At 59.7% G+C, this 22,715-nt stretch overlaps 6 protein-coding genes across 7 annotated transcripts; all 6 read right to left on the reverse strand.

Moving 5' to 3' along the window:
• Positions 1–503: 503 nt before the first annotated feature.
• LDBPK_282010 (hypothetical protein, conserved) lies at positions 504–1,877 on the reverse strand (the record flags this gene model as incomplete). Its single annotated transcript, XM_003862252.1, has 1 exon — positions 504–1,877. One exon carries the CDS (start codon positions 1,875–1,877, stop codon positions 504–506), a length of 1,374 nt encoding a protein of 457 aa, XP_003862300.1.
• A 3,654-nt stretch (positions 1,878–5,531) lies between these two features.
• On the reverse strand, positions 5,532–7,268 carry LDBPK_282020 (hypothetical protein, conserved; the record flags this gene model as incomplete). Its single annotated transcript, XM_003862253.1, has 1 exon — positions 5,532–7,268. The coding sequence occupies one exon, from the start codon at positions 7,266–7,268 to the stop codon at positions 5,532–5,534; it is 1,737 nt and encodes a 578-aa protein (XP_003862301.1).
• A 961-nt stretch (positions 7,269–8,229) lies between these two features.
• Positions 8,230–10,263, reverse strand: LDBPK_282030 (hypothetical protein, conserved; the record flags this gene model as incomplete). Its single annotated transcript, XM_003862254.1, has 1 exon — positions 8,230–10,263. One exon carries the CDS (start codon positions 10,261–10,263, stop codon positions 8,230–8,232), a length of 2,034 nt encoding a protein of 677 aa, XP_003862302.1.
• A 1,721-nt stretch (positions 10,264–11,984) lies between these two features.
• On the reverse strand, positions 11,985–12,326 carry LDBPK_282040 (hypothetical protein, conserved; the record flags this gene model as incomplete). Its single annotated transcript, XM_003862255.1, has 1 exon — positions 11,985–12,326. The coding sequence occupies one exon, from the start codon at positions 12,324–12,326 to the stop codon at positions 11,985–11,987; it is 342 nt and encodes a 113-aa protein (XP_003862303.1).
• Positions 12,327–15,639: 3,313 nt separating this feature from the next.
• Positions 15,640–17,034, reverse strand: LDBPK_282050 (zinc transporter, putative; the record flags this gene model as incomplete). Its single annotated transcript, XM_003862256.1, has 1 exon — positions 15,640–17,034. One exon carries the CDS (start codon positions 17,032–17,034, stop codon positions 15,640–15,642), a length of 1,395 nt encoding a protein of 464 aa, XP_003862304.1.
• Positions 17,035–18,973: 1,939 nt separating this feature from the next.
• LDBPK_282060 lies at positions 18,974–21,010 on the reverse strand (the record flags this gene model as incomplete). 2 transcript variants are annotated; one of them, XM_024473476.1, is made up of 1 exon in its annotated part: positions 18,974–21,010. In XM_024473476.1, one exon carries the CDS (start codon positions 21,008–21,010, stop codon positions 18,974–18,976), a length of 2,037 nt encoding a protein of 678 aa, XP_024329247.1. Both variants share the same exon structure in this region, with proteins under 2 accessions (XP_024329247.1, XP_003862305.1).
• Between the last annotated feature and the right edge of the window lie 1,705 nt (positions 21,011–22,715).

Here is a 22,715-nt window from a genome sequence, read left to right on the forward strand (position 1 = left end):
GGGGAGAGATGCAGAAAGCAGCTGAAGGTGATAACGCCTGCAAAGAAACCTAAAAAGAAGGGTGACACGCTGTGTGTGTGTGTGTGTGTGGAGGGGAAGGGGGTCGATGTGAATGAGCGGCAGTGCGTGCATGGTGCATGGGCAGACGTAGGATTTCAGATGCTTTCGAGGCAGGCAACATACGCGAGGGAAAGAGGGAGAGGGGGAGAGGGGGGAGAGAGCAAGATCAGCACGCATACACAACATATAAAACTAAATCAGCTAAAAGGGAAGCCAAAGCAGCAAGCGAAGACGACGGGGGACTCTTTCCGCACCTGATGTGCAATCACCAGTCGCCCTTTTCGCACTCGTCACTCTAGTGAAGCAAGGGTTAGATGCGTGTGGGTGGACGGGGAAAGAGGACAGGAAAAGAGAGAGGGGGAGCAAGAGGGGCTGTGATGGTGCGCATGTGCACACACGTGTACTGTACTGGTCCTCTTCCCTTCTCCTCCTCCTTCACTCGCTCAGATGCACGTAACCGTGACGCCGGTGCCCAACTCACGCTCCTGAACCCGCAGCGCGCACCTCTTCACAAAGTCGTCGTCGAACAGCGACGCGGCGACGCGGCGCTGCACTAGGTGGTAGTACAAGTTCTTGAAGAAGCCGCGGTTGTAGGGGTTGCGCTTGTGAGCGTATACGTGCTGGATGCGCTCGCGGGTGCTCGCCTCCTGAGTGATCGACTGCCACATGGAGACCGCTGTCATGGTGAGGAGGATGGATAAGGGCATCAGCATCACGACCAAAAAGAACGCCACCGCCAGCAGAGCTGCTGTGAACTTCTCCCAGTGTGTCCAGAGGGCGCAGATGATGGTCATCGTCGGTAAGGCGCACATCATCGTGGCGACCGACACAAACGTCGAGAACATCTCAACACGGCGACGGCCAACACAGATACCGAGGACGCCGCAGTGGTGATCGTGGTCGTAGCAGCACAGGCCACAAATGTAACAGTGGGCAGCTCGCACAGGGCGATGCATGTTGCACGTAGAGCACCACTTGCGCTCCATCGGAACGCCGTTCACATCCTCCCACAAGCTCTCCCTCTGGTTGCGCTCTATGTCACGCAGAGTCATTTCCTCGGCAGCAGCAGCAGCAGCGGTGTCGCCGCCCTCGTCGTCCATGTAGCCCGGCTTCACATAGCCGGGATCACTGTACGCCAGCCGAAACAGCAGCGTATAGAAGAGAAAGACAAGCACCAACTCGGCGTGGTAATAGCGCGCTATCCACTCCAGCTCTAATTGTGCCCAGAGCCATCTGACGGGGATGATGAATAGAAAGGTGAAAGAGCACGGCGCCGAGTAGGATGTGGTCGTCTGAGGGGCGCAGATGTTCACGTATCCGTAGAAGGGAATGCGCTTGCGGAAGATGCGCACGTGCCCGATTTTGGCGTACGGCTTCTTGCCAAAGACGACGTACTCGATCGCGTGCGTCACAGGGAAGAAAAGCGAGAACTTCTGCGCGAGTGCCTGCTGGCGTTGGGCGGAGAAGGCCTGCTTCGTCTCTCCCGTCATCACTGTCGGCATGATCTTGCGCTTCTCTGCCTCCACGCTGCTCAAGAGGTTGTTTACCTGCGCGCTGGCGGACATCCCAGTCGACGGCTCTACCTCAGCTGAGTAGTGCACAACCTTGATGCGTTGCGTGTCCCCCTCGTAGACGCCGGTGTCGGTGTCCGGCAGCGTCTCTGCCGGGTTGCGGAGGTCTATCATGGCATTGCACGTCGGACACCGCACGCCGTACATCCTTTCACTGATGCACTCAAAGTCCATCGGATTGCAGCACACAGGGCACACAACCCCATACGTGATGCCCTTCACCGGGCGGTGAGTGGAGAGAGACATCGCCAAGGAAGGAGGGGGCGACAGAGAGAGCTGCGCCACAAAATGAAGGGGGGGGGGAATATTTTTTGGGAAACAAGAGGAGAAGCACAACAGCGGAGAGTGGCGGCGCGGCACACGCGTGGTTCTCGGTCGCTCTCGCCAAAACCAGCAACTACACGACCAAAAAGTAAAGGCGCGTCGTTACCGGAAGCCGTGACCTTGCCAGGATATGACGCAACGCGAGATCGAGAAGAATAAAACGGCCACACAAACAGCTACGCGGGTAGAGAGAGATATACGCTCAAGCAGGGAGAGACGCTGATGTACCCAATAGCCTTATCTTCTGTGAGTGTGTCAGTGCGAGGGTTTGAGTGTTCGTGCAGAGAAAGGCTCTACACCCTGTTAACAGCCGGTGTCAGTGTATAGGTGCGTTTGCCTATGAGCCGGTTTTCTTGTTCACAGCGCACTGGTAAACGAGCCTGTATGTATGTATGTGTGTGTGTTTAAGGATGGAGGTGAGATGGAGGATGAGGACGCGTATGCCTGCGTCTGCCCTCGAGCCCAGCGTACCTTCTTTACGATGAGAAAGAAGAGCGGAAGGTGTAGACGCTTATCCGAGTGCTTGCTGAGTTGTTGCCGTCGGTGTAAGAGGCCCCTCACCTACCCACTCCGGGCGTGTTGATGTCCGAGAACAAAAAGAGAGAAACTGCGCGGGAGAGCGGAGGAAGCAACGAAAGAAATGAAAGTTGATGAGGTACCGCGGTGCACTGTCGACCGTCTGCTGCGCTGGCAAGCGGCAGAGATGCGCCTGCACAGAGGAAGGGAAACGCTTGGAGAGAAGCGCGCAAAGCAGCGGCGACTGCATGCACGCGTGCTGTGTGGATGAGGGTGAGAGAGACGTCCATGAGGGGCTCGTATCTAAGCGTGTAAGCACACGTTCACCCGCACACATGCAGAGGCACTCATGACAGTTCACGGCGGCGTATTGCTTTCGCTTCGAAGGTTTGTCGTTGCCTTTTCTTTTTTAGTCTGCCGCGGTTTGTTGGGTGTATCCCAACGCGCGTGGCGACATGATGGAGCGGGAGAGAGATGCAGGCAGACGCAGGTTTGGAAAGCATCTGGGGGGCACGCATGCACATCGTGAGAGAATCATGAATGTCTTGTCCTTTTTTTCTTCTTGGTGGGAAGGGTGTCCAGAGGGTACAGAGCACACCACCACGCAGTCGCGCGAAGCAGCTCGTGCACACGTACGCACGCGCGTGCACATCGATTGTTCGGGGGTACGCTGGCGTTCCTGATCCTCCTCCTGCGCTCCCATCATGAACGGGTAGCAGGGGAAAAGACAAGGAGGGAGGGGCAAGCACAAAAACACGAAACACACAAACAAGAAGAAGACGCTGCAGACAGCGCGAAGCCCCACCCACCCCACCCTCTCTCCCTTGATAGAACGACATGCGCAGGGGGAGAGGTGGGGGACAGACAGACAGCCACACAGACACGCACGCTCAGATGCACAGTCTGTGCCTCTCTCTTTCTTTCGCCTGTTCCTCCCTCACCCCACCACCGGAGACGGAGAAGCTCAGAGCGCCACATCATACCAACGGAAAACCGAAAAGACGCAGTGAAACCCACGACAGAGTCAGGGCCTCCGTGCCCACAAAACATCGAAGCACGGCGAAAGACTCGGCGATGACGAACGGTTCGAGTAGCAGACAAATGAAGCCGCATGACAAGTAAGCAGGCAAAGCCAAGACAACATATACGGGAGAGAGAAACATCTCGCAAGCAGGCGGAAAAACGGGAGCCGCGAAGCTCTGCACACCACCGCCGCCCCCACCACCACACGCACAAGGAGACGTAAATGCACGCCTCGGTGACGGCAGCACAGCACACCGACGCGCACCGGCGACGCTGCACATTGCAATGATGTTCATGTCAGAGCGAACTCCGCAGAGGGGGCCGGCCGTTACCGAGAAAAGGAATAGAGAAAGAGCAAGGCTTGTGGTGCTTTCTCCTCTGCGCGCATACGTGCATTCTGCAGAGGTCCATCCGCCATGAGAGAGGGCAGCTCCGGCCGCCGCCCCGCTACCCCGCAAGCGGCTACTCTTCGTAGGCGGGCCACGCCGCCGGCGTACACTTCCGTACGTCCGGCTCCGGGGCATTGAGCCTATGCATCTCATTAAAGTGCACGGCCACATCCTCCTTGTGCAGGTTGCCAGCCAGCCCTTGAGCAGTCATACGAGACCCGCCGCTGATCTTCGAGGTGCTGTCAGATACCATCCCGTACGAAACGGTAGCGGGATAGCAGAAGAAGCACATGTGAAGCAGCCCACCGCAGGCGCCGGTCTTCGCCTCGAGGAATTCAAAGAGCTGCTGGGTCCAGGAGGCCCAGTTCATGTCCACGATCTGCTGGAACGATGGAGTCACGTTGGCGTCCTGAAACTGCCGCGCGAAGGCAGCAAACGGCGCGAGCTCGGGCCGTTGCCTCTCCGCCCCCCACCCCACCACCACCACCACATTCCGACGTGTAGACGGTGGAGAAAACCACAAAACCCGCCTCCAGTGCCTTCCCCCCTTCTCCTCCCTTTCAGTGTGTCGAGGCGAGCCTTGATGTGGCTCTCCTACAACGCCACCCTCTCGGTCGGAGCGCGCCGAGGTAGTGCAGTGCGGTGGGGCGCCACGGGAAGCGCAGGTTCCTGCCGTACGGCGGCGCAATGTGCCGCTTCAGGTGTCGGAGCTGCCACTGTCACGCCTCTGGGAAGCTCGGGTAGCGGCGGGGGTGATACCAGACCCCATCGCTGCCTTGCTCTTGTTCACTCGCGGTAGATTTGTGGCGCCGCACAAGGTGCGTCTCCGCCACCCCTGCCCCTCCATCTCATCCCCTGTGGTGAAGCGGAGAGTGAGAAGCGCGCCTTGCCAATGGAGCCGCCCATGCTACTCGTGAGAAGGAAGCATGCATGCGAGCGCGTACATCTCTCCCTGTGCCCCTGTCACCGCGAAGTCAAGGGCAGAGGGGGTTTTCGGCTTGAGTGCTTAGTGGGCTGTAGGCGGGAAGGGTGGTGAAAAGGAAAGCAAGAGCGGCATCAGGAGCGGAGAGAGGCTTCGCTAGTGCCGATCAGAAGACAGAACAGAAAAAGGTTGAGGTGAGAGGAGCGCCGGGAAAAGGGGGAGGGAGACCAGCACAGACCTACTCCGCAGATGGGGTGTCACTGGTGAGACGCGGCATTCGAAGCGCATTCTTCTCGGCTAGATGACGCCGGCGGTGGTGGCGTTCACTGCCTACATGGCATGTACCACGCCACACTGCTTGGCGCATTTCTTGTCCGTGCAAAACTATAGCAGAGACGACGCCCATGTGGGATATGAGAAGAGCCTTGCTGGGGCTCGCTTCTTGCGCCCTTGCACTACTGCATTGGCGGAAGGATGAAGTGGTGAGGGGTGCCTGAAAAACAAGAACACAAGAGAGCAGCCTGGGAGAGAGCCGAGGAGAGAGGGCGGGGGCGATACCACAGCCACCACAGCGCAGCGACGAGCAAGAAGAATACGTCCCTCCACTACGTGCCGAGAGGGCTTCACGCACCACGGAAGAAGCCTAAGCGACGCGGGTGGAAGGCCAGCGGGAGAGGAAGATAGAGAAAAGCCTTTCGCACCGCTACCACGTCACCAGTCACATCTTTACTCTTCACAGAGAAAGCAGCGACCACGAGGGGCCTTGCCGCACGCGCAACGCTCTCCTGTGGGGCCGCCGCTGCCCCGGCCTCGAGTCGTGCGCCCGCTGCTCCCTCCCACCCCGCCGCCGCCGGCGCGTCGGCTGCGCACAGATGATCCAGCGAACAGGCGAGAGGATATGTGAGAAAGAGGAGAGGCAGAAGAGGTGTGATAGTATTTCGTATCTTTCACCTCTTCCTGCAGCGCACTGTAAAAGGCTTCGAGTGTGGATGGAGTCGATGATGGTGCACTAGACACCGACGTTGCACACGACATGTCCAGGTGGACAGGGTCCGCCGTCATCGATGTGCGGTGATTCACAGGGGCGCCGCTGCTTTCCAAGTCAGCGCTGTCGCTTGTGTTGCTTCGAGAGTGAGAAGCAGCTGGATGCGCCGTGGACAACCACAGCCTTGCTGGTGGAGCCGAAAAGTTTACCGCGGCGGTCTCATAGGTGCGACACCCCCGCGCTGCAGAGCCATTCGAGCCGTCTCGAGAGGAGAGGCCTCGGGTCCATTCCACAGTGTTCTCTGAGCCGCCCTCGTCCTCATCGTCATCGGCGTCCAAACGAGCCAACAGCTCAGCCAGGGTCGGCAGTTCGGGCTGTCGCGCACTCCGCTGCTGTTTCGAGGAGTGCTGCTTTGCCACCCCTGCTTGCCTGGCTATCACGGCGCGCGCACTAGTGTCTGTTGGTGTAGATGATGCTGGCTCAAACACGAGCGGTGGTGCTGGGCCAAAATCGCTTGCCGTGCCGGCGAACGAGGTGCAAACGCCGGTCGATGCACGGCGTCTAATGCGGGGCTGCGCAGCACCCGTCGAGCCGGCTTTGAAGGCCGGGTGCGCGTCAAAGACGGGGGGAGGGGGCACGGCAGGGTCGCTGCTGCTATGATCAAAGACATTCGGCGCTGGAACCGCCGCGGCCGCCGTTGTGCCTGCGCTGGTGGCAAATACGTCGGGTGGCTCGGGCACGGGGGCGGAGGAAAACACGCCTCTACTCGTCGGCGTTTCAGCCGGTGCTGGACGACGTGAGGGGGGTGGCGGCCGTGGTGGTGACGCCTTCCCAGCTGTGGCAGCGGCGGCGGTGCGTGGGTGAGTCCGCAAAGACCGCCCTGAGCTGCTGCTGCTGCCCGTGCTGAAGACAGGCGACAAGGGCGGTGATAGCGGGGATGGCGAAGCGGAAGACGTGGAGGAGGACGATGACGAGGAGGAAACATACGACTTGGCATCTTCGCCGTTGGCTGTGTCACCTCTCCTGAACGCATCCCCCTTCTCCGGCCTTGACGGATCCGCTGTGCGCTGGAACGCCGTCTGCCCTCCAACGTCAACGCCACCGATCCCCCTGGCTTCGCGGCTGCTGACGAGGTACTCGAAGCAGCTCTGCAGTAGTTGAAACGCCTCGGACGCCCGCGAGCTCGTGTTCTTGTCCGGGTGCACGCGAATAGCAAGCTGCCGATAGCGACGCCTCAACATCGCTGCACTCTGCAGGGAATCATGGCCAAAGATGCGCAAGGCAGCTGGATGCATCACGGCAGGGTGAGAAGGAGCGTGACGGCGTGCAGCCGCTGCTGACACATCGCGCCATATCAGCAGCACGCACTCTACTATCTCCTCGTCAGTGGCACCCGTCGGGTCATGCAGAGCTGCTGATGTGCTTATGAGCGCTGAAGAAGAGACTCCATGCAAGGAGCTCAAGGTAGACGGCTGCATGCCGCCTTGACTACGTGTCCTCCCCGTCCGCTGGCCTGCAGAGAAGGGGTGCAAAGACTCTCCGGCACGCAGCACAAGCCCACAATGCGGGCATGCATAGATCGAGAGAGAGGTGGGCAATGAGCGCACAACGAAAATGGGAGATGCGAGCAAGGGGAAGGGGAGGGCGTCGAAGACGGCGCAGAAACGGAAAACAGCCTCGTGCTCCACCTCGCTGTTGCCCGACAGGACGCATCACGAGAACACTCAAGCCGAGAAGCTAAAGAAGCCTCGAAATGTCCAGCATGGACACGCGCGCGTGGCTTTGTGCGGCGCGAAGAACGCGCCGGTTGCAGCACCTTCGCTCCTCGCTCCGCTTCGCGGCGTTCGTGCACTCTTTTCTTTTTCCGCTCATTTTTTGCAGAGAAGTCGTGAAAGGCGAGTGAAGAGCGGAGCTGCACACCACCAAAAGGTTGGGGTTGTCAAGGGGAACGTGCAGAGGCTTGCAGTGCAACTGTCCGACGACGACCGCCACCACCAGCGGGAGAGCCTCGTGCAAAGACCGTGTCCTGTTATCGTTTTTTTTTTTTCTGGGGGCGTTTGTGTTGATATGGATGCGTTTTGGAGGGGCGAGGGGTCAGAGGGGACGCAGAGAGAGACGCATACGTGCCTTTCGTTAAACTATGCAGAAGGAATGTGATTAGGTAAAGGTGAAGCAATACAGCGAGATATGGGGGGGGGGGGGTGAACGGCGTGCTGCGGGAAGTGCAGGATTGTCTGCGTAGATGTGCGTCTTTGTGGGATGCCTGTGCGTGACTCGCACATGTGGAGTGCGCCCACGTACACCACCACATGCGCGCAGACACGCGCAGGCAGGTAGGCAGGCGGTCCCCTGAACAAGGTCTAGCACAGTCTCCCTCCCCGTCTCGCGCCGCATCACTGTGCGCCACCCTCCCCCGTCTCACTCCTCCACTCCCTCTCCTCAGTATCGCTCCACGGCTGCGTTGACCGTTTGCCGCCGCCGCATCTCGTCCACTGCCTGCCGCGCAGCGCCGTACTGCAGCACAAAGAGGATTGAAAGCGGTATTTCGTGCGCCGGCTGGCCGTCGTACTGCGGGCGGCAGCGGTAGACGAGGGTGGCAACCCGCTTGTCGCGGAACTCGTAGAGAATGTTGTCCTCTTCGCGCCAGAAGATATAGTGTGTAAGGTCGAGCGGGGAGTTGGGGGCACCCATCGCGCCGCCGCTGACACTTCCACTAGCCCCATCGCTCCCTTTCTTAGTGTTACGGCTTCCACCATTGTGATGCTTCCGATGCGCTGCAGCGGCTGCGTCGCCACCACTCCCAGCCCCTTCAGAGCCGCCGCCAGATGAGAATGGCACAGCATGCTTCGGCAGTGTCACCGGCGCATCAGTGGCACGCTGGACCTTCGCCAGCACGGCAAGCATGCTGGGGTGAGTTGCAAAGATGGGATGCTCGTGCGTCGCCATGGCCTCTCCCGCCGTCTGCACCTGTATCTTTTTTTTCTCCTGCTGGCCGGCGGCATCTAGGCGATCAAGCACATCCTCCAGAATCTGCACCGTCAGCTCCAGCGGGATGTTCCGGATGTACTCGGAGATGAGCAGAAGGCACTTGGCGCGCGACGACACGGCGGGGCCGCCGTCCACAACGCTCGTCAAGATATCTGTCGGTGGAATGCCTGGTGCCGCCTGCCGCCACACGCGCTGTTGCAATAGCCCACAGAGCGGACGCAGTGCCGCGGGGTAGAGCGACTGCCCGTGTGCGACGTCTAGCACAGAGGAAAGGCCATAGAATTCTTGCTCCTCCTCCCCTGTGGTGTCCTCGCCGTTGTTCTGCAGGCGCACGACGCTGGTGAAGGGGCTCTCGTACAGTGCCAGCCCCAGTTCATCACGGTCCACCTCGTTCATTCGGTCAGGGCAGAACTGATCCATCAGGTGGAGAAGCCCATCGACGTTAGATGCATCCATGTCAAACACGCCAAAGTCGACAGTCACAAGACCATCGCCGCCGTCGTCGTCATCGTCGTATTCGTCGCTGCTCTGCCCAGCAGCGCCGCCGCCGCGACGGCGCGTGCCCCAAACACCACCAGCGCTGTTCTCCTCTTCCTCCTCGCTCTCTTCGTCGTTATCCTGCTCCCTGCCAAAGTCCGACAAGTCATGGCTCAACTCGCCCTCCTCATCCATACCGGAGGAGTCCCCCAAGCCATCGTCGCTGCTGCCCAGCGGGCTGCTATCATCGGGGACTTTATCCTCCTCGTTACTGTTGTTGCCGCCATCACTTTCATCGCTGCTGTCCTCATCGCCTTTGCCTATCTTCTGGCGTCGCTGGGCAGCAGCAGCAGCTGCAGCCACCGACTTCCGTAGCTGGCGCAGCTCCTCTTCTTCCTCTGCAGCGCTGTCGCCATCGCTTTCGCCGCCGAGCGCAGAGTCATCGCTGCTAGGTTGGTTACCGTCATCTCCAACGTAGTCGTTGGAGCTGAAGTCGATGTCGTCATCATCGTCTTTCCCTTCGTCGTGACTGGCGAGATCGAGGCCGTTCGATGCAGCCGAAGAAGCTCGGCCTGGAAGAGATGGAAAAGAGACTTTAACCGGCAGCAGCACAGGGCGCCTCTGCTGCGCTCTCAGTGCCGCCTCTCCCGAGACGTTGTCATCGTCGACAGGTTGGCCGTCCTTGTCGAACGAGATGCGGCGTCGCTTGGCGTGCGCCTTCAGTTGCCGGCGGTGTCGCACCAGTGACTCGGGAGTTGCAGGGAGGTCCTTGGCTCTCTTGCGGGTCTTCTCGGCCAGCTCTATCTCACCTGGGGAGTAAACGGAATCGGCGCGCTCAGTCCCAGCGGCAGCGCAGGTGGCGGCAGCCGAGGAAGCTCGAAGTGCCGTCGGGTTCTTCAAGCTCGCATCACTGCTAAGCAGCCTCTTGTCGTAGCACTCGTGGTTGCTCCGGTGACGGAACGTGCTTTCGATGTCAATCGGCTCCGGCTGGCGGTGACGCTTCGGCATGATGAAAGACGCGTGCTCGTTTTTCTCTCCCTCTCGCACACGTGCGGATGCGCGTAGCTGCGTGTTTGATGGAATGCGGGGCAGGCGGGCCTGTGCGGAAGGGTGTATATAAGCAGCCGTCACAATGAGGGCACCTACAAGGAGGGAGGAGATGGCAAGGCGCTGTGGAAGCCAATGCGCTTCGCTACGCTAAGGTGTTGCCAGCCACAAAAAAAGGGGGTGCGGCAGAGAAGAAGCGCGCCAATGGGCAAGGAGAAAATGCAGGAAGAGAAAGTGACGTGGACCGGCGCCGGCGTCCACCACCCGGGAGGGACATGTACGAGCGGTCGCATGCTCACCCACACGCACACACACACACGCAGGCAGGCAGGCAGGCACCTCCACCCCACCCCTGACCCCTTTCCGCATCAGCCACCGCTACTTGCACCCAGAGGCGACGAGAAACTCAGCAATGCGATCCGTCCGCGAAGAGGAGCAGAAAAAAAAAACAGCAAAGAGCGCCGAGCAATCATATGATCGATGCTTCTCGTCTGTGTTCACCATGCATGGAAGCGTCCGAGGAGTGGCACACGTGCACGAGAGGCATCCATGCGCACAGCAGTGCCCCATCCTCCGGCGCGCCTGTTACTCGTTTCTTTTTGGAAAGTTTTTTTTTCGTGTTGTCACGAACCTCACTTGTGGCACATACACACACACACACACACCTCCACACACACAGACGTACGCATATACGCATACAGATGGAGGCGCGGGAGGGGAGATAAACAAACACGCGCCAACGCTTGAAAAGAAAGGCAACGAGTGAGTCGATCCTAGTCAAGGAACAGACGCACACATTTACAGATATGGAAAAAAGGTGCACCCCATTACGGCGAGTAATGCGACGGATAAATATTCAACAGCAACGCAGATGACCTTCCTCAGCCGGCAGCAATGTGTCCACACGCTTGAGCACCATCGTCTGGCTGTCCTCCACCCTCTCATCCCATATTCCGCGCCAAAAACTTCCCACACACGCACACGCAGCGCCTCGTTCGCTCCTCCGCCCTCCACAGAGAGAGCATCGTCAACTCAGTCGCCCGCAATGAAGACCACACAACGTGTATTGAGCCCACCGTCTTGCCACGGCATGCACACACTCTATACCCATGGGCCTATATGTGTGTGTGCGTGTGCTTACGTAGGTGTCTTCGACCCGTCGAACAGGGCGCTGCAGTGCCACGGTAAAAACTCCGCTGCCGAGCACAAAAGAAGCGGGGTGATACCGGGATAGAGAGAGACGGCATCTGCCACGATGGACGTCTGAGCCGTAGAGGAGTTGGAGGGTCTCAGTGCGCAGGTATCAGCGGGAGTATTAGTAGTGGTAGGAGGGGACAAAGGAAAAGAGGAGCGGTTCACGTTGGACTACAGAGAGATGAAGGAAGGGCGAAAGCCGAGAAAGCGCAAGACGGCAAGAACGAGAAATGAGCAACAGCGGACTAGAGAAAAGAGGGGGAGGGGGGATGCACCCTACGCCCCAACAGGCTTCACTGCCCCCCCACCCCCACCCTTTCCACACTGCCTCTCTCTCTCCTATTTCTTTACCCTCGATTTTCATAGGCTGCAGTGATGGGGTCTCTTCCGTGCCCCCCCCCCCGTGCTCTCCCTGCGTCCCACCTTCCCACTCGCCAACTTAGCGGCACACCGCCGCCCTGCCCCGATCTTTTCGCTTCACCGGCGGCTCACCAATCATCATCCGTGCGCTTGCGAGCAATGGTGATCTGAGACCTGCTCTCCGCTTCCTGGTTCGCCATCTGGCCCAACAGCTCCCGCACCGTGTCATCCGACACGGGCGGCTGCATCTTGCCTCTCTGCACGGCTTGGATGATGTGCATCTCTACAGCCTGGGCGCGGCCCGCCTTCACCTGCGCGATGCGCTTCAGGCGCTCGCGGCCCTCCGCACTTACGAACGCGCGCAGCATATTCTCCTTCTGCTCCTCAAAAGCCTCCATCCGCTCCTGCTGCGCCTGCTGCTTCGCCACCATCTGCTGAGCCTGCTCCTCCGAGATGGGCACGCGCGACATTATGGCAGGTACACAAGCTTGCCTGTGTACGTGGCTCGGTTTGTGTGCGTGCGTTTTGTGGGAAGAGGGGCAGAGGAAGGGAAGGCGTCCCTTGCCAAGCTTGCAAGTAGCTCGACTTTGAATGTATCTACCTCTTCTCTCCGTATCCTGTGCCCGCAAAAGTGCGGCCCTAGCTCACCTCTTCACTGGGCTGACGTTCAGTAGCGAAAAGATTAGTAGAGTGGCACTCGAGAGACGCAAGTACGTGGCAAGGCGGAAAAGGAAACGAAGGTGCACACGACGCGAGAGAGCGAGAGCGTGCGTGTACGGCAGAGAGGGCACGGCAAGGAGAGAAAGCACCTAAATCGAGGAAAGTAGAGGCAGAGGTAGCGATCCGGTGTCCGCTACGTGCCACAGATTCGCCCGTCCGAAGCACTCCTCGTGTGTGAATAATGCGCTGATCTTTTAGGTTAAGCTGGTAACACCCAATCCCTCAAGACCCCAAGAACGCGCGATGCAACAGCGAGCAGGAAATTGTCCTCAAATACCAAAAAGGGGGTGAACTATGAGTGTATCAGGCGAGGGAAAAAATGGTGATTAACCAAACAGAGCGGTGGCACATCAGAAGAAAAGATTGGTCAAGCCATACCAAATGAAAAGCAAAATGCACCGCGTGTCGAGGAACCAAAAGAGGAAAGCAAATGCAACCGGCAGAGACGAGGTGGAAGAGGGGACACGTGAAGGGCAGTGGAAGAGGAGGCGCCGGCAGCGGCGCGACGCGGCACCAGGCACGCACTCCAGAGCAACGCCGAGATGCACGCCGCCGTGACGACGCCGTCAGCGCTCAGCGGCGGCACGGCAGAGCCGGGCGACCCAGGCTATCGCATGCAGGGGAAGCACCACAACGCCCATCCCCGCACAGTCGCGCAACGCCGGAGGGCGAGCACAGGCGCGGGCACCACGCAGACACACACAGACACCAAGCATTACTTGTCACTGCGCACACCCCGGTTAGGCACAGGCCGTGCAATGCACCAGAGATGTCAGCGCACGGGCCGCGCGGCCGGAACAGAAACCCAGAAGCGTGGGGTATTGCCACAGGAGCCAAAAGAACAACGTAAAACCGAAACAAAAAAAAAGAAAAGGCACAAAACACAAGTCGGCGACAGCGCCGCCCGCACCCGCGCACGCGCACGCCCGTCAACGGCGTGGTCACAGTGCTTGCCGGGGCGGCGACGGCCTCACATCACGGAGAATCCCTCCCACCCCGTCCTCGACGCAGCGCTCGGCATCCACGCCCCCAAGCGCGGAGGCGTGGTGCACACACATCCACAGAGACAGCGGCACCCGCAGAGACACAGCGGGGGGAAGCGCATCGCGCAGAGGAACATGTCAGACGGCAGGCAGCGAGGCAGGCGCACGCGCAACGTGCAACGGGGGCGCATCCACCGCCGCCACGCGCGAAGGCCCTTCCCACCACACCGCTCGCCGGCGCGCCACAGGAGGAGACCAAAGCACAGGCACAAAGCGGACTAAGAAGAGAGAGGAACAGGCGAAGCATACAAGTCTTTACCACGGGGGAGGGCGAGGGGGGCCATCGGACCGTGCGCGCAGCGGCGCGGTCTCCCACCACGCGAGGACTCTCAGGGGCCTTCACGCGCGCGCACACCTCCGCACGCAGACACAAGGCAGAGCGACGCACATCACGCACCGCACACACACACACACACACACAGACGCTTACTTACTTATACACAGACGCAGGTTATAGGCGATCCGCGGCATGCCGCCGCTTACTCACAGACATAAAGTACGGTACAGCTCTTAGATGAAAATGCTATTGCGGCGGGCGCATGGAAAGAGTGGAAAAGGGGGGGCGACACACACACAGTCGCGCGCGCACGTCGGCAACAGCAACGAGAGGAAGAGACGGTACAGAGCACGGCACGTTGCCTCCGCCGCCCCGCCTGCAGCGCGCCACCGCACTCACCGCAGCACACGAGGGGGAGCCCCGCAGCGCTAGCCAAGAGAACAAGCAGCACATGATCACTCACGCACGCATAGCTCGTAGAGGGGGTGAGGATGCACGCACACACAGGGACTCCCCAGAAAGAGCACAAGGGGAGGGGGTGCGAGCGCACGGAAAACGCAGAGACGCAGCAGATGCGCACGAGGCGGAAGCGCCGTGCAGCACGCGCCGTCACAGTCGCTGCAACCCTCCGGGGTCGAGGGGGGAAGCAGTTGGGGCCGAATACGCGCCGACACACACACGCACACGCACACAGAAACACACACACAAGGGAAAATCAACGCGCGCACAGGAAGGGACACGCGGGCGACGCGCGGCAGCAGCAGCCGTGCAGCCGTCAAAGCAGCACAGTCAACCGCACTGACTCACACAGCTCCGCCACCGCAAGACACCCACCATCCCTTCCTCAACTCATGGGAATGCACACACAAACACACACGCGCGTACACGCTCTCGAAAGAGCGTCAAGAAGAACCAAAGCCGCACCCTATCGTCGTCCCTGGGGGGACAGTGCGGGGCAAGAGTGGAAGTGAGAACGGCACGCGCAGGGAAGGAACGAAAAGCACACGCACACACACCACTGGTATGGAAGCAAAGCAAAAGGCGGTAAAGACACAAGAGAGACCACACGCTACTGGGAAGCACGCACGCGCACAGCGGCGGGGGAGGGGGGCAGAGGGGGCAGAGGGGGCAGAGGGCCCACTTATCGTGCTCCCGGGTAACACACACCGCTCCTCTGGGGGAGGGGAGTGCACAGCGTGGACGGTGCCCCAGCAAACACACTTTCACAAGTCGACAGGGAGGGAAGAGAGGAGAGCAACTCCTCCGCCGTTGCAAAACGCGAAGAGAGCGCTGCGTGATTAGTGAAGAAGGTGAGAGAAGTGCACGAAGGCCGTAAGAGAGCCGCGGGCCCCACTGCGGGACGGCGTACGGTGGATGGTGTACGTGTGAATGGGTGTGCATTACGCCGATGCTAAGGGGGGTGGGGCGTGTGGAATGGGGGAGGGAAACTAAAACGAGGAGGAGGAGAGTTTACGAAACAGCGTGGAAGAAAAGACGGGGGAGGTAGCGAAAGAAAAGGGTGCACTACAACAGGTCTGATCTAATACTTATATGTTGCGCTGCGCGCGTGCCTGCGACGGCGTAGGAAGAGGGAGCATTGGGATGATGCCCACAGCTGAGGGGGGCGTCAAACAGGCACCGCCGGCCCCGCCCACGCCCCACAGCGGCACAGAAGCACGATCCATTACAGCAGCCGCCACCTAGCCACATACTCGCGCAGGAACAGCAGCAGCGGTCCAACACCTACAGCCACTTCCCGATGATCGCCATCACGGCCGCACCGATCCACAGCCCGGCGTACATCCCAATCCGCTTGGCCACGCCGCACTTGCTCTTCGCGCCGCAGTGCACGTGCAGGTCGTGCGAGAAGTCCACGAACAGCAGATTGAAGGCAATGTACAGCATGATCCCGCCGCAGATCGAGTCCAGGATCGCACTCACCAACGCGTAAGTCGTCCCCGACAGCGCGTCGCGCGACGCCATCACAGTGCCGGTGCCTGCCGCAATCCCGATCGGCGCAGAGAGCGAGAACACAAGCATCAGCGCAAGCTCCAGTGATATCTTGAACGACGCGTCCGCAAGACGCGCGCCCATCGCAAGGCCCTCAAACAGCTGGTGGAACACAAGCGCAATGATCAGCGCGCGCAGGTCCGCGCCGTTGGACACGGCAAGCGCAAGCCCCACAAACACGCTGTGCAGCGTCACGCCGAGCTCCATGCACAGCGCTGCCACGACGCGCTGCAGCGGCGGCATGTCCTCCGGCACAGCTACGCCGTGCTGGTGTCCCACACACTTCGCGGCGTCCATCTGAGGCACAGAGACACCGCCCTGTCCATCCTCCGCACCGCCGTACATGTCCTTCAGCACATCCTCGTCGGGCCTCTCCGCAAGCCCGTCCTTGCGCACCGCAAAGCACTCGTTGCGCAGCAAGCCGTGGCACGGATCCGTGGGCGGCACCTTACCAGCGGCGCGCGCGGTCCACCGCTCCGCAATCCACCCGACCGTCCCGTCAATTGCGTGCATCACGATAGCGGCAATCATCGCAAACAGAAACGCCCAGCCCTCGTACATCTCGCGGAAGCTCTCAGGGACGCAGTCAGCCCCAAACACAACAGAAGCGTGGTTAATCATGTGAATCATCGCAACAGCAAGCACCACACCCGTCGCAGCGGCCTTGCCCACAGCGTACACATACGCGTGGAGACGCAGCGCAGGCACACGCTTGCCCACGATCGGGATCAGCGTGCCCACAACCGATGCAGCGAGAATGATGAAGATCGCAGCAATGTGCAATCCCAGCATGTAGTCGCCTTCCACAGAGGCGCAGCCGTGGCTGTGGCCGTGGCCGTGGCCGCCGTCGGAGCCGCTGCCGTGGCTGTGGCCGTGACCGCCGTCGGAGCCGCTGCCGTGGCTGTGGCCGTGGTCATGTCCAGACTCAGCGTACGAGAGGCGGTGTCTCGTACCGTCACCGTTCGTGTCGGAGTGAATGTCCGCACAGCCCGGCGAGTAGGCCATCGTCTTCGTTGCGGAAGCAAAGGCCGACTGGAATTCGAGGGGTTCGCGCGCCTTCACCGCAACGGCAGCGCGCACAAGATCGCCGACCAGCTGGCGGAGCATCGCGAGGGTGGGTTGCGCCATGGTCGCTGGCCTCCTGGGAATGTAAGAAGAGGCGATCGGAGCCGTGCTTAGGCCGAGCAAGAAGAGGATCTGCGGGTGCGCGCGAGAGACGGAGGCAGGCGGGGACGGGACGGAGCGGTCGGCGAGGGGTGGCGGCGTCGCACAGTCGCAGTAGGTTATGGAGAAACAAAAGAGAGAGATAAGAGTGAAGATGAAAAGGCCGTTATTTAGCGAGAGAGATCGAGAGAGCGTCTTGATGCCGGGCGGTGCGCGTGGGCGTCGAGGACGTGGAGGGCGTGCGTGGTACGCGGTGCGAGTAAGTTGGGTGGAGTGGGGCAGAAACGAGGTGGAAGAGGGGACACGTGAAGGGCAGTGGAAGAGGAGGCGCCGGCAGCGGCGCGACGCGGCACCAGGCACGCACTCCAGAGCAAGGACCAGGGTGACCCAATCGGTGCCCAAGCGAGCGTCGGCGTGGACTCTCGCCGTTCGTACAGAAGTCTCAGGGTGGGGAGCGAAGCGCGGCTGGTCAAAATGCGGTGCGACTTTGTTCTTGTGGTTCGCCGCAAAGGTCTCACATATATGCAGCGGTGCCGGCAACGCAAGGCGGGGGAGTGAGATGCATGTCGCCGTTTTGCGGCTGCTGCTTTTAGACGATTCGAAAAAGCCCTACGGACGGCAGCGCTGCTCTCGTTGCAGCTGCCGCATTGCCTGGCGTGCCATCCTCTCTTTCCCTCATGACACGTCCCGGTAACGCTGTTGCCGGTGTCGATCTTGTGTTACTCCATATGCGTGTGCCTGTGCGGGAGAAGAGAATGTCAGCTCTCTTGTAGAGCGCAGGCCCAGAGACGCGGCAAAGGTCTCCAGAAGTGGCGTAAGCACACGCATCTCGCGTGTCTGTGTCGGCGTGCGTGCCCGCCTGACCCTCTCCATGAGTTATGCGGGACAACAAGGAGCAAGTAAGGGGAGGAGAGAGACGCCGCAGAGAGCTTTTCAGCATGAGCCGGAGACGGTGACACGAACAAAACAGATGAAAAGAGAAGTTCGCCCAATGCGAGCACGTTTCTTTGTTGAACGTGTTCATGGTTGAGCGAACACGTAAACAGATATACACGCATACACAATCACAGGTCTCGTGTCTCTGTGGCACTGCAGCTATGCCAGGGATCCGGCCCCGCTAGCACCGCGTGGCGTCGTTCCGTCCATTGCAACGTCACTGCCTCACAGCGCAGCCGAGGTCCCGGATCACGCTCAACATCACTGCAGCGCAGCAAAGGCAGAAAAGCGGTAGGCGGGTGCATATGTTTTCCGAATCGTCGCGCGGGGTTCGTAGTGCGCCGGCCCAAGCGTGACCATCACGACGGCGCATCTCTTCCGCACAGCGCCGCCCCAGACCCGTCCGCCGACACCGAGAGTGCGTACTACGCCCTGATTCCGCGGTGAGGTGGTTAGTATCATGAGGGCCAGCGCTACGGTCAAGAACATCAAAAACGAGAAAAGGAAAGGTAAAGGATGACAGCGCGGTGGAAAGGTGAGGGGGCGGTAGTAGAGCATGGCGACTCAAGGAAAGAATGGGGGAAGAGAAGGGAAGGAGGGAAGAGCCGCACATGCAGCTCGAGGCGCGAAAATGGCCTCTACACAAAGAAAAGGCGGACGCGTAACACAAAACAAACCCCAGCCGGGCACCCGCTACCAAAACAAAAACAAAACACAAAAATAAAGAGACGGACCAGCACTCACACACAAGCACACCCGCGCAGAGAAAGAAGCGGACACACAAAAACTCTCGTACGTCAAAGGCATCGCGCAAGAAAATTTCGCCACGGCTCGTCGAAAGAAGAATCGATGCAAGACAATCAAGCACGCCCACCTCTTATTTCCTTCTTTTTATTTCGGCTTCTCCCGCCCCTCCCCCACTTTGCGGTTCGCTTGTTTGTTTGCTTTTTTCGTCGTCGCTCCTTCGCTACTCGAGTGTCGCCAGTGCACCAGGTGCCTTGTACATGAGGAACTTGTACACGATGGGCGCAATGCTGAGCACCAAGATCCCCAGCGTAAAGCCCACGATGCAGAAGAACGGAGTCGTCGTCTCTGCGTCCGTGAAGGGCACTCGTACGTTCATGGCAAACAGATTCGGTATGATGGTGATCGGCATCAGCATTACGGTAATTTGCGTGTGCACGTGACTCAGGTAGTCCATAAAGTTGCAGTGCGACAGGAGGCGTGCAGACACGCCACTGACGAGGGTGATGTTCGCCCTGTTGACGATGTCGCGGCCCTTGCATAGGCTGAGGACCGTGCTTCGGACGGACGAAAGCGAGCGCTGGTAGCTCTCCACTCCCTGTGAGGATCGCGAGAACGGTGTCAGGCGCATTGCCGGCAACAGCAGCTCCTTTAGCACTCGCTCCTTCTGCAACGCGTCTATGTGGAAGAAGGCTATGAGGTGGCGCAGGTTCTTGGTGCGCAGCAGCATGTCGTCCTGGTCAACTCGCGAAGGTAGAATTTGAAGCACAAGCTCGTCGAGCTGGTCTGCCTCGATGAGCAGCGCACGGGTAGACTTCTGGAAGTAGGCAATAATGGCGGACACAAGCGAGCTGCACACGACGGAAATGGCTGTGTCGGCGCAGTAGTTCGGCGATGCTGGTTTGCTAGGGGTGCCGAACAGCACCATTGGTTGCTGGGCCCCTCTCGCCCGCTCCGTCGACAACGAGGATACCGGATCACCTGCGGCAGCAGCGGCGGGGTATGCGAGTGGCTCTGGCACCACCCGTCGGCCAGTGCATGTGTCATGAGGTGCTCTGGGCGTTGCTCCGTTGACTCCCTCCTTAGCCACGCTGCCCGCATCGTCAAGGGAAAGGTTCACGTCGCGTTGGCGCTCCCGAACGGCCAAAGAGGAGTCGTGTGTTGCCGTGCCGACCAACTCTGCTCCCTTGTGGGTACTGATCGATGACGCGTGCGACGCTGCGAAGCTCGCTGCGGAGCGAAGCGCCAGCACGCCAGCTCCACCAGTGCTTGTTGAAGATCCAGTAGGCCATGCGTGGTTGGCCATGATGAGCTGCACGTCTCCCTCGCCGCCAAAGCGACCCGCGCTGAAGGTGAAGAGCGTCGACTCGAAGGCCAACGCCACCACCGGTGTACACGGCAGCTGCGTGCCATGTGTGCTCATCCCGTCACTCTGGATGGCGCCGTGCTCCGTTGTCTCCTTACTCTGCAGTCCCACTGCCTGCAGGCACAGCACAACGTAGCCGTGTGCTGGGAAGTACTCGAGGAAGTTGTCACGCACCGTCTTGTGGCGTCTGGCAGAGTCACCCTTTTCATGCCCCCTGTCGGATGAGGGCTCCGTATCCTCGGTATCACTGCTGGAGTCGCCGCTCCCAGGTTCTCTGAGCTCCCCAGCGCCCGTGTTGGTGCAGAGTGCGGAGATGATGCGGCGTCGTGTGAGCACATGCACTGGCAGGCTCTCCAGAACCTCCACCAGCTCTTCCTCACTGGCTGCCTTTATGCTGACCCACGCAGGGCGAGCGTCACCGTTGATAGAAGAGGCAGGAGACAACCGGATCGCCGGAAGGGCGAATGCGCCGTGCGTCTTCTCAGCGGTGGGCTCCGAGGGAAGCGTGTGTGGGGCGCTCGTAGCTGCTGGCATGCGCGCGGGGGGCAGCAATGGGAGCTTCGCCAAATGGTCAGCGACGCTCGTTGACGAGGGTGACAAGACCGCGTACTGGTCCTGTTCGCGTAGCATCTGCCTCAGCGTCACAGCATTCGGCACGAGGTGCCAGGCCGCTTGGGTCACGTCTTCGTCGAGGTAGCACACGTGGATGTGACTCTCACCGGTGTTCTCCACGGCGGGCATCGCGGAAGTGACGTTCAGAAACGCCGCTGAAGTGGCCGAGTTCCCACCGCGGGGCAGCGGAGAGCACCTGCTCGCCTGCGTTGCGGCGCCCCTCTGCGTCATTTCAACCTCCATCACCGAGGCGCCGCCGTTGCGCTGCTTCGACACGGACATGGCCGATACGTGCCGGCGTGCAAGGTATTTCGGGTTTATATCAGTGCCTATGCGTTTTTTGATACAGCAAGACTGCTTAAGGGTCCACTCCGATCGGCGCAGCAACAAGGAGAGTGCGTTGAAAAGTGCGTGTGCGGGGGGTATGCGTCACCTTCTGTGGCGAGATCAATATGAAAAATAAATGTGTCTGTGTCTGTGTGTTAGGGGGTGGATGCACACTTACGTCATACAAAGTAAAAAAAAAAATAGAAGAGAGTGCACGAAGGCCGCTGTTGCAAAACAGGGTAGCCGGCAACGTGGTGGTGGCCGCGTACGTGTTTTTCTGTATTGGTGTGTGCGCCTGTACCTCGTGACGGTTTCCCTTCTTTCCGCCTCGGTCCCTTTGGGGGCAGGGAAGGCGCCACGCGTGTAAGTGCGTGTTAATGTCTGTGTATGCCTATGCCCGTGGCTGAGACAACCCAATCGGCGAAGACGACTGCGGCGCCAAAGGTGAAGCCCAGGAATACCGCTGCTTGCGGAAAAGGAAGCACCGACTAAAGATAAGAGCGACTCCGGACGGAGGCAGGGAGGAGGGGGTGGCACGCTTGGCACGACGCCGCTCTCACGAATGCTGAAAAGAAGACGGACAGAAAACAGCGAAAAAAAAAAGAGCAACCCACGCTTGGCCTCTCTCTCTTCTACCTCGTTCGACTGTTGTGGATGATTGAGAGATGTGGCGGAGCGGAGAAGGGGAAGATGTGGCGGGAGGTGGCGTGGGAGGTTAGAGACGAGTGTGCAACAATTCACTCGCGTGGCGCAGCGGAGGATATGTTCCTTTATGAGTGAGCGTACAGCGTACCGCAGCGGTGTTAGGGGTTAGGAGAGTGTTCTCGCGTTTAGTCTTAGTTGTGTGTCGGTGTCGTCGCTGTGCGCGATAGTGCCTAACGATCGCCGAAGGTTTGTACACTGGGGTCGATGCTTGTGCCGTATGTGCGGTCTTTATTTCCTTTCTCTCCCTTCTCGCTCCGTGTTTTCTTGGCGTGTCGGTGCACCGGGAGAGAGTGAGTGGGTGGTAGACTGGCCGACAAGCGCACACGCAAGAATAAGGGAGCGCGGAAGGCAGGGCTGAAGAAGGAGGTGGAGAAAAGACTGCTAAAGCATGGCAATGGCTCTTGGACCGGAAGCAACTAAGGAAGGAGAGGTGAGGTAGGAAAGGAGGGCACCGTGCCGGTTGGTCGACGTGATCGCGTGAGTGGCGAGGTGCAGCTGAAAAGACGCAAAGACACGGGGTGGGGATGCTTATAGAGGAAGAGGGAGAGGTGGGGAGACTTGAGAGACAGATGCGGAGGTACAGAAAAGACGTTGACCGTGTCGCTTCCCTAAAGTTAGCAGCTCTTGTCGTGTCCTCACTTTAGTGCTGTATCATTCGCTTGCGTCGCACACTCCCACGAGCGAAACAAACTGAAAAATACGTTAAAAACGAAAGGAATCGACAGCGCGGGCAGCGTTTCTACACGGAGTGCATGTGCGAGCTACGAGGAGTGCGTGGGAGGTGGGCATGCACTGACAGGCAAACACACACAAGGACAGAAAGAGCCGCGTCAAGGAAGTATCCGTCAAAGGGGAAAAACGAGAAAACGAAGGGAGAGAGAGTACAGTGGAGAGCGAAGGGCGCAGGGCGACGGTAGAGCTGCGCGAGTGGCACGAGTGTGCGCCAGGGGTTTAT

The sequence above is a fragment of the Leishmania donovani genome, chromosome 28 (genome assembly GCF_000227135.1).
Source record: "Leishmania donovani BPK282A1 complete genome, chromosome 28".
Classification (NCBI taxonomy): Eukaryota; Euglenozoa; class Kinetoplastea; order Trypanosomatida; family Trypanosomatidae; genus Leishmania; species Leishmania donovani.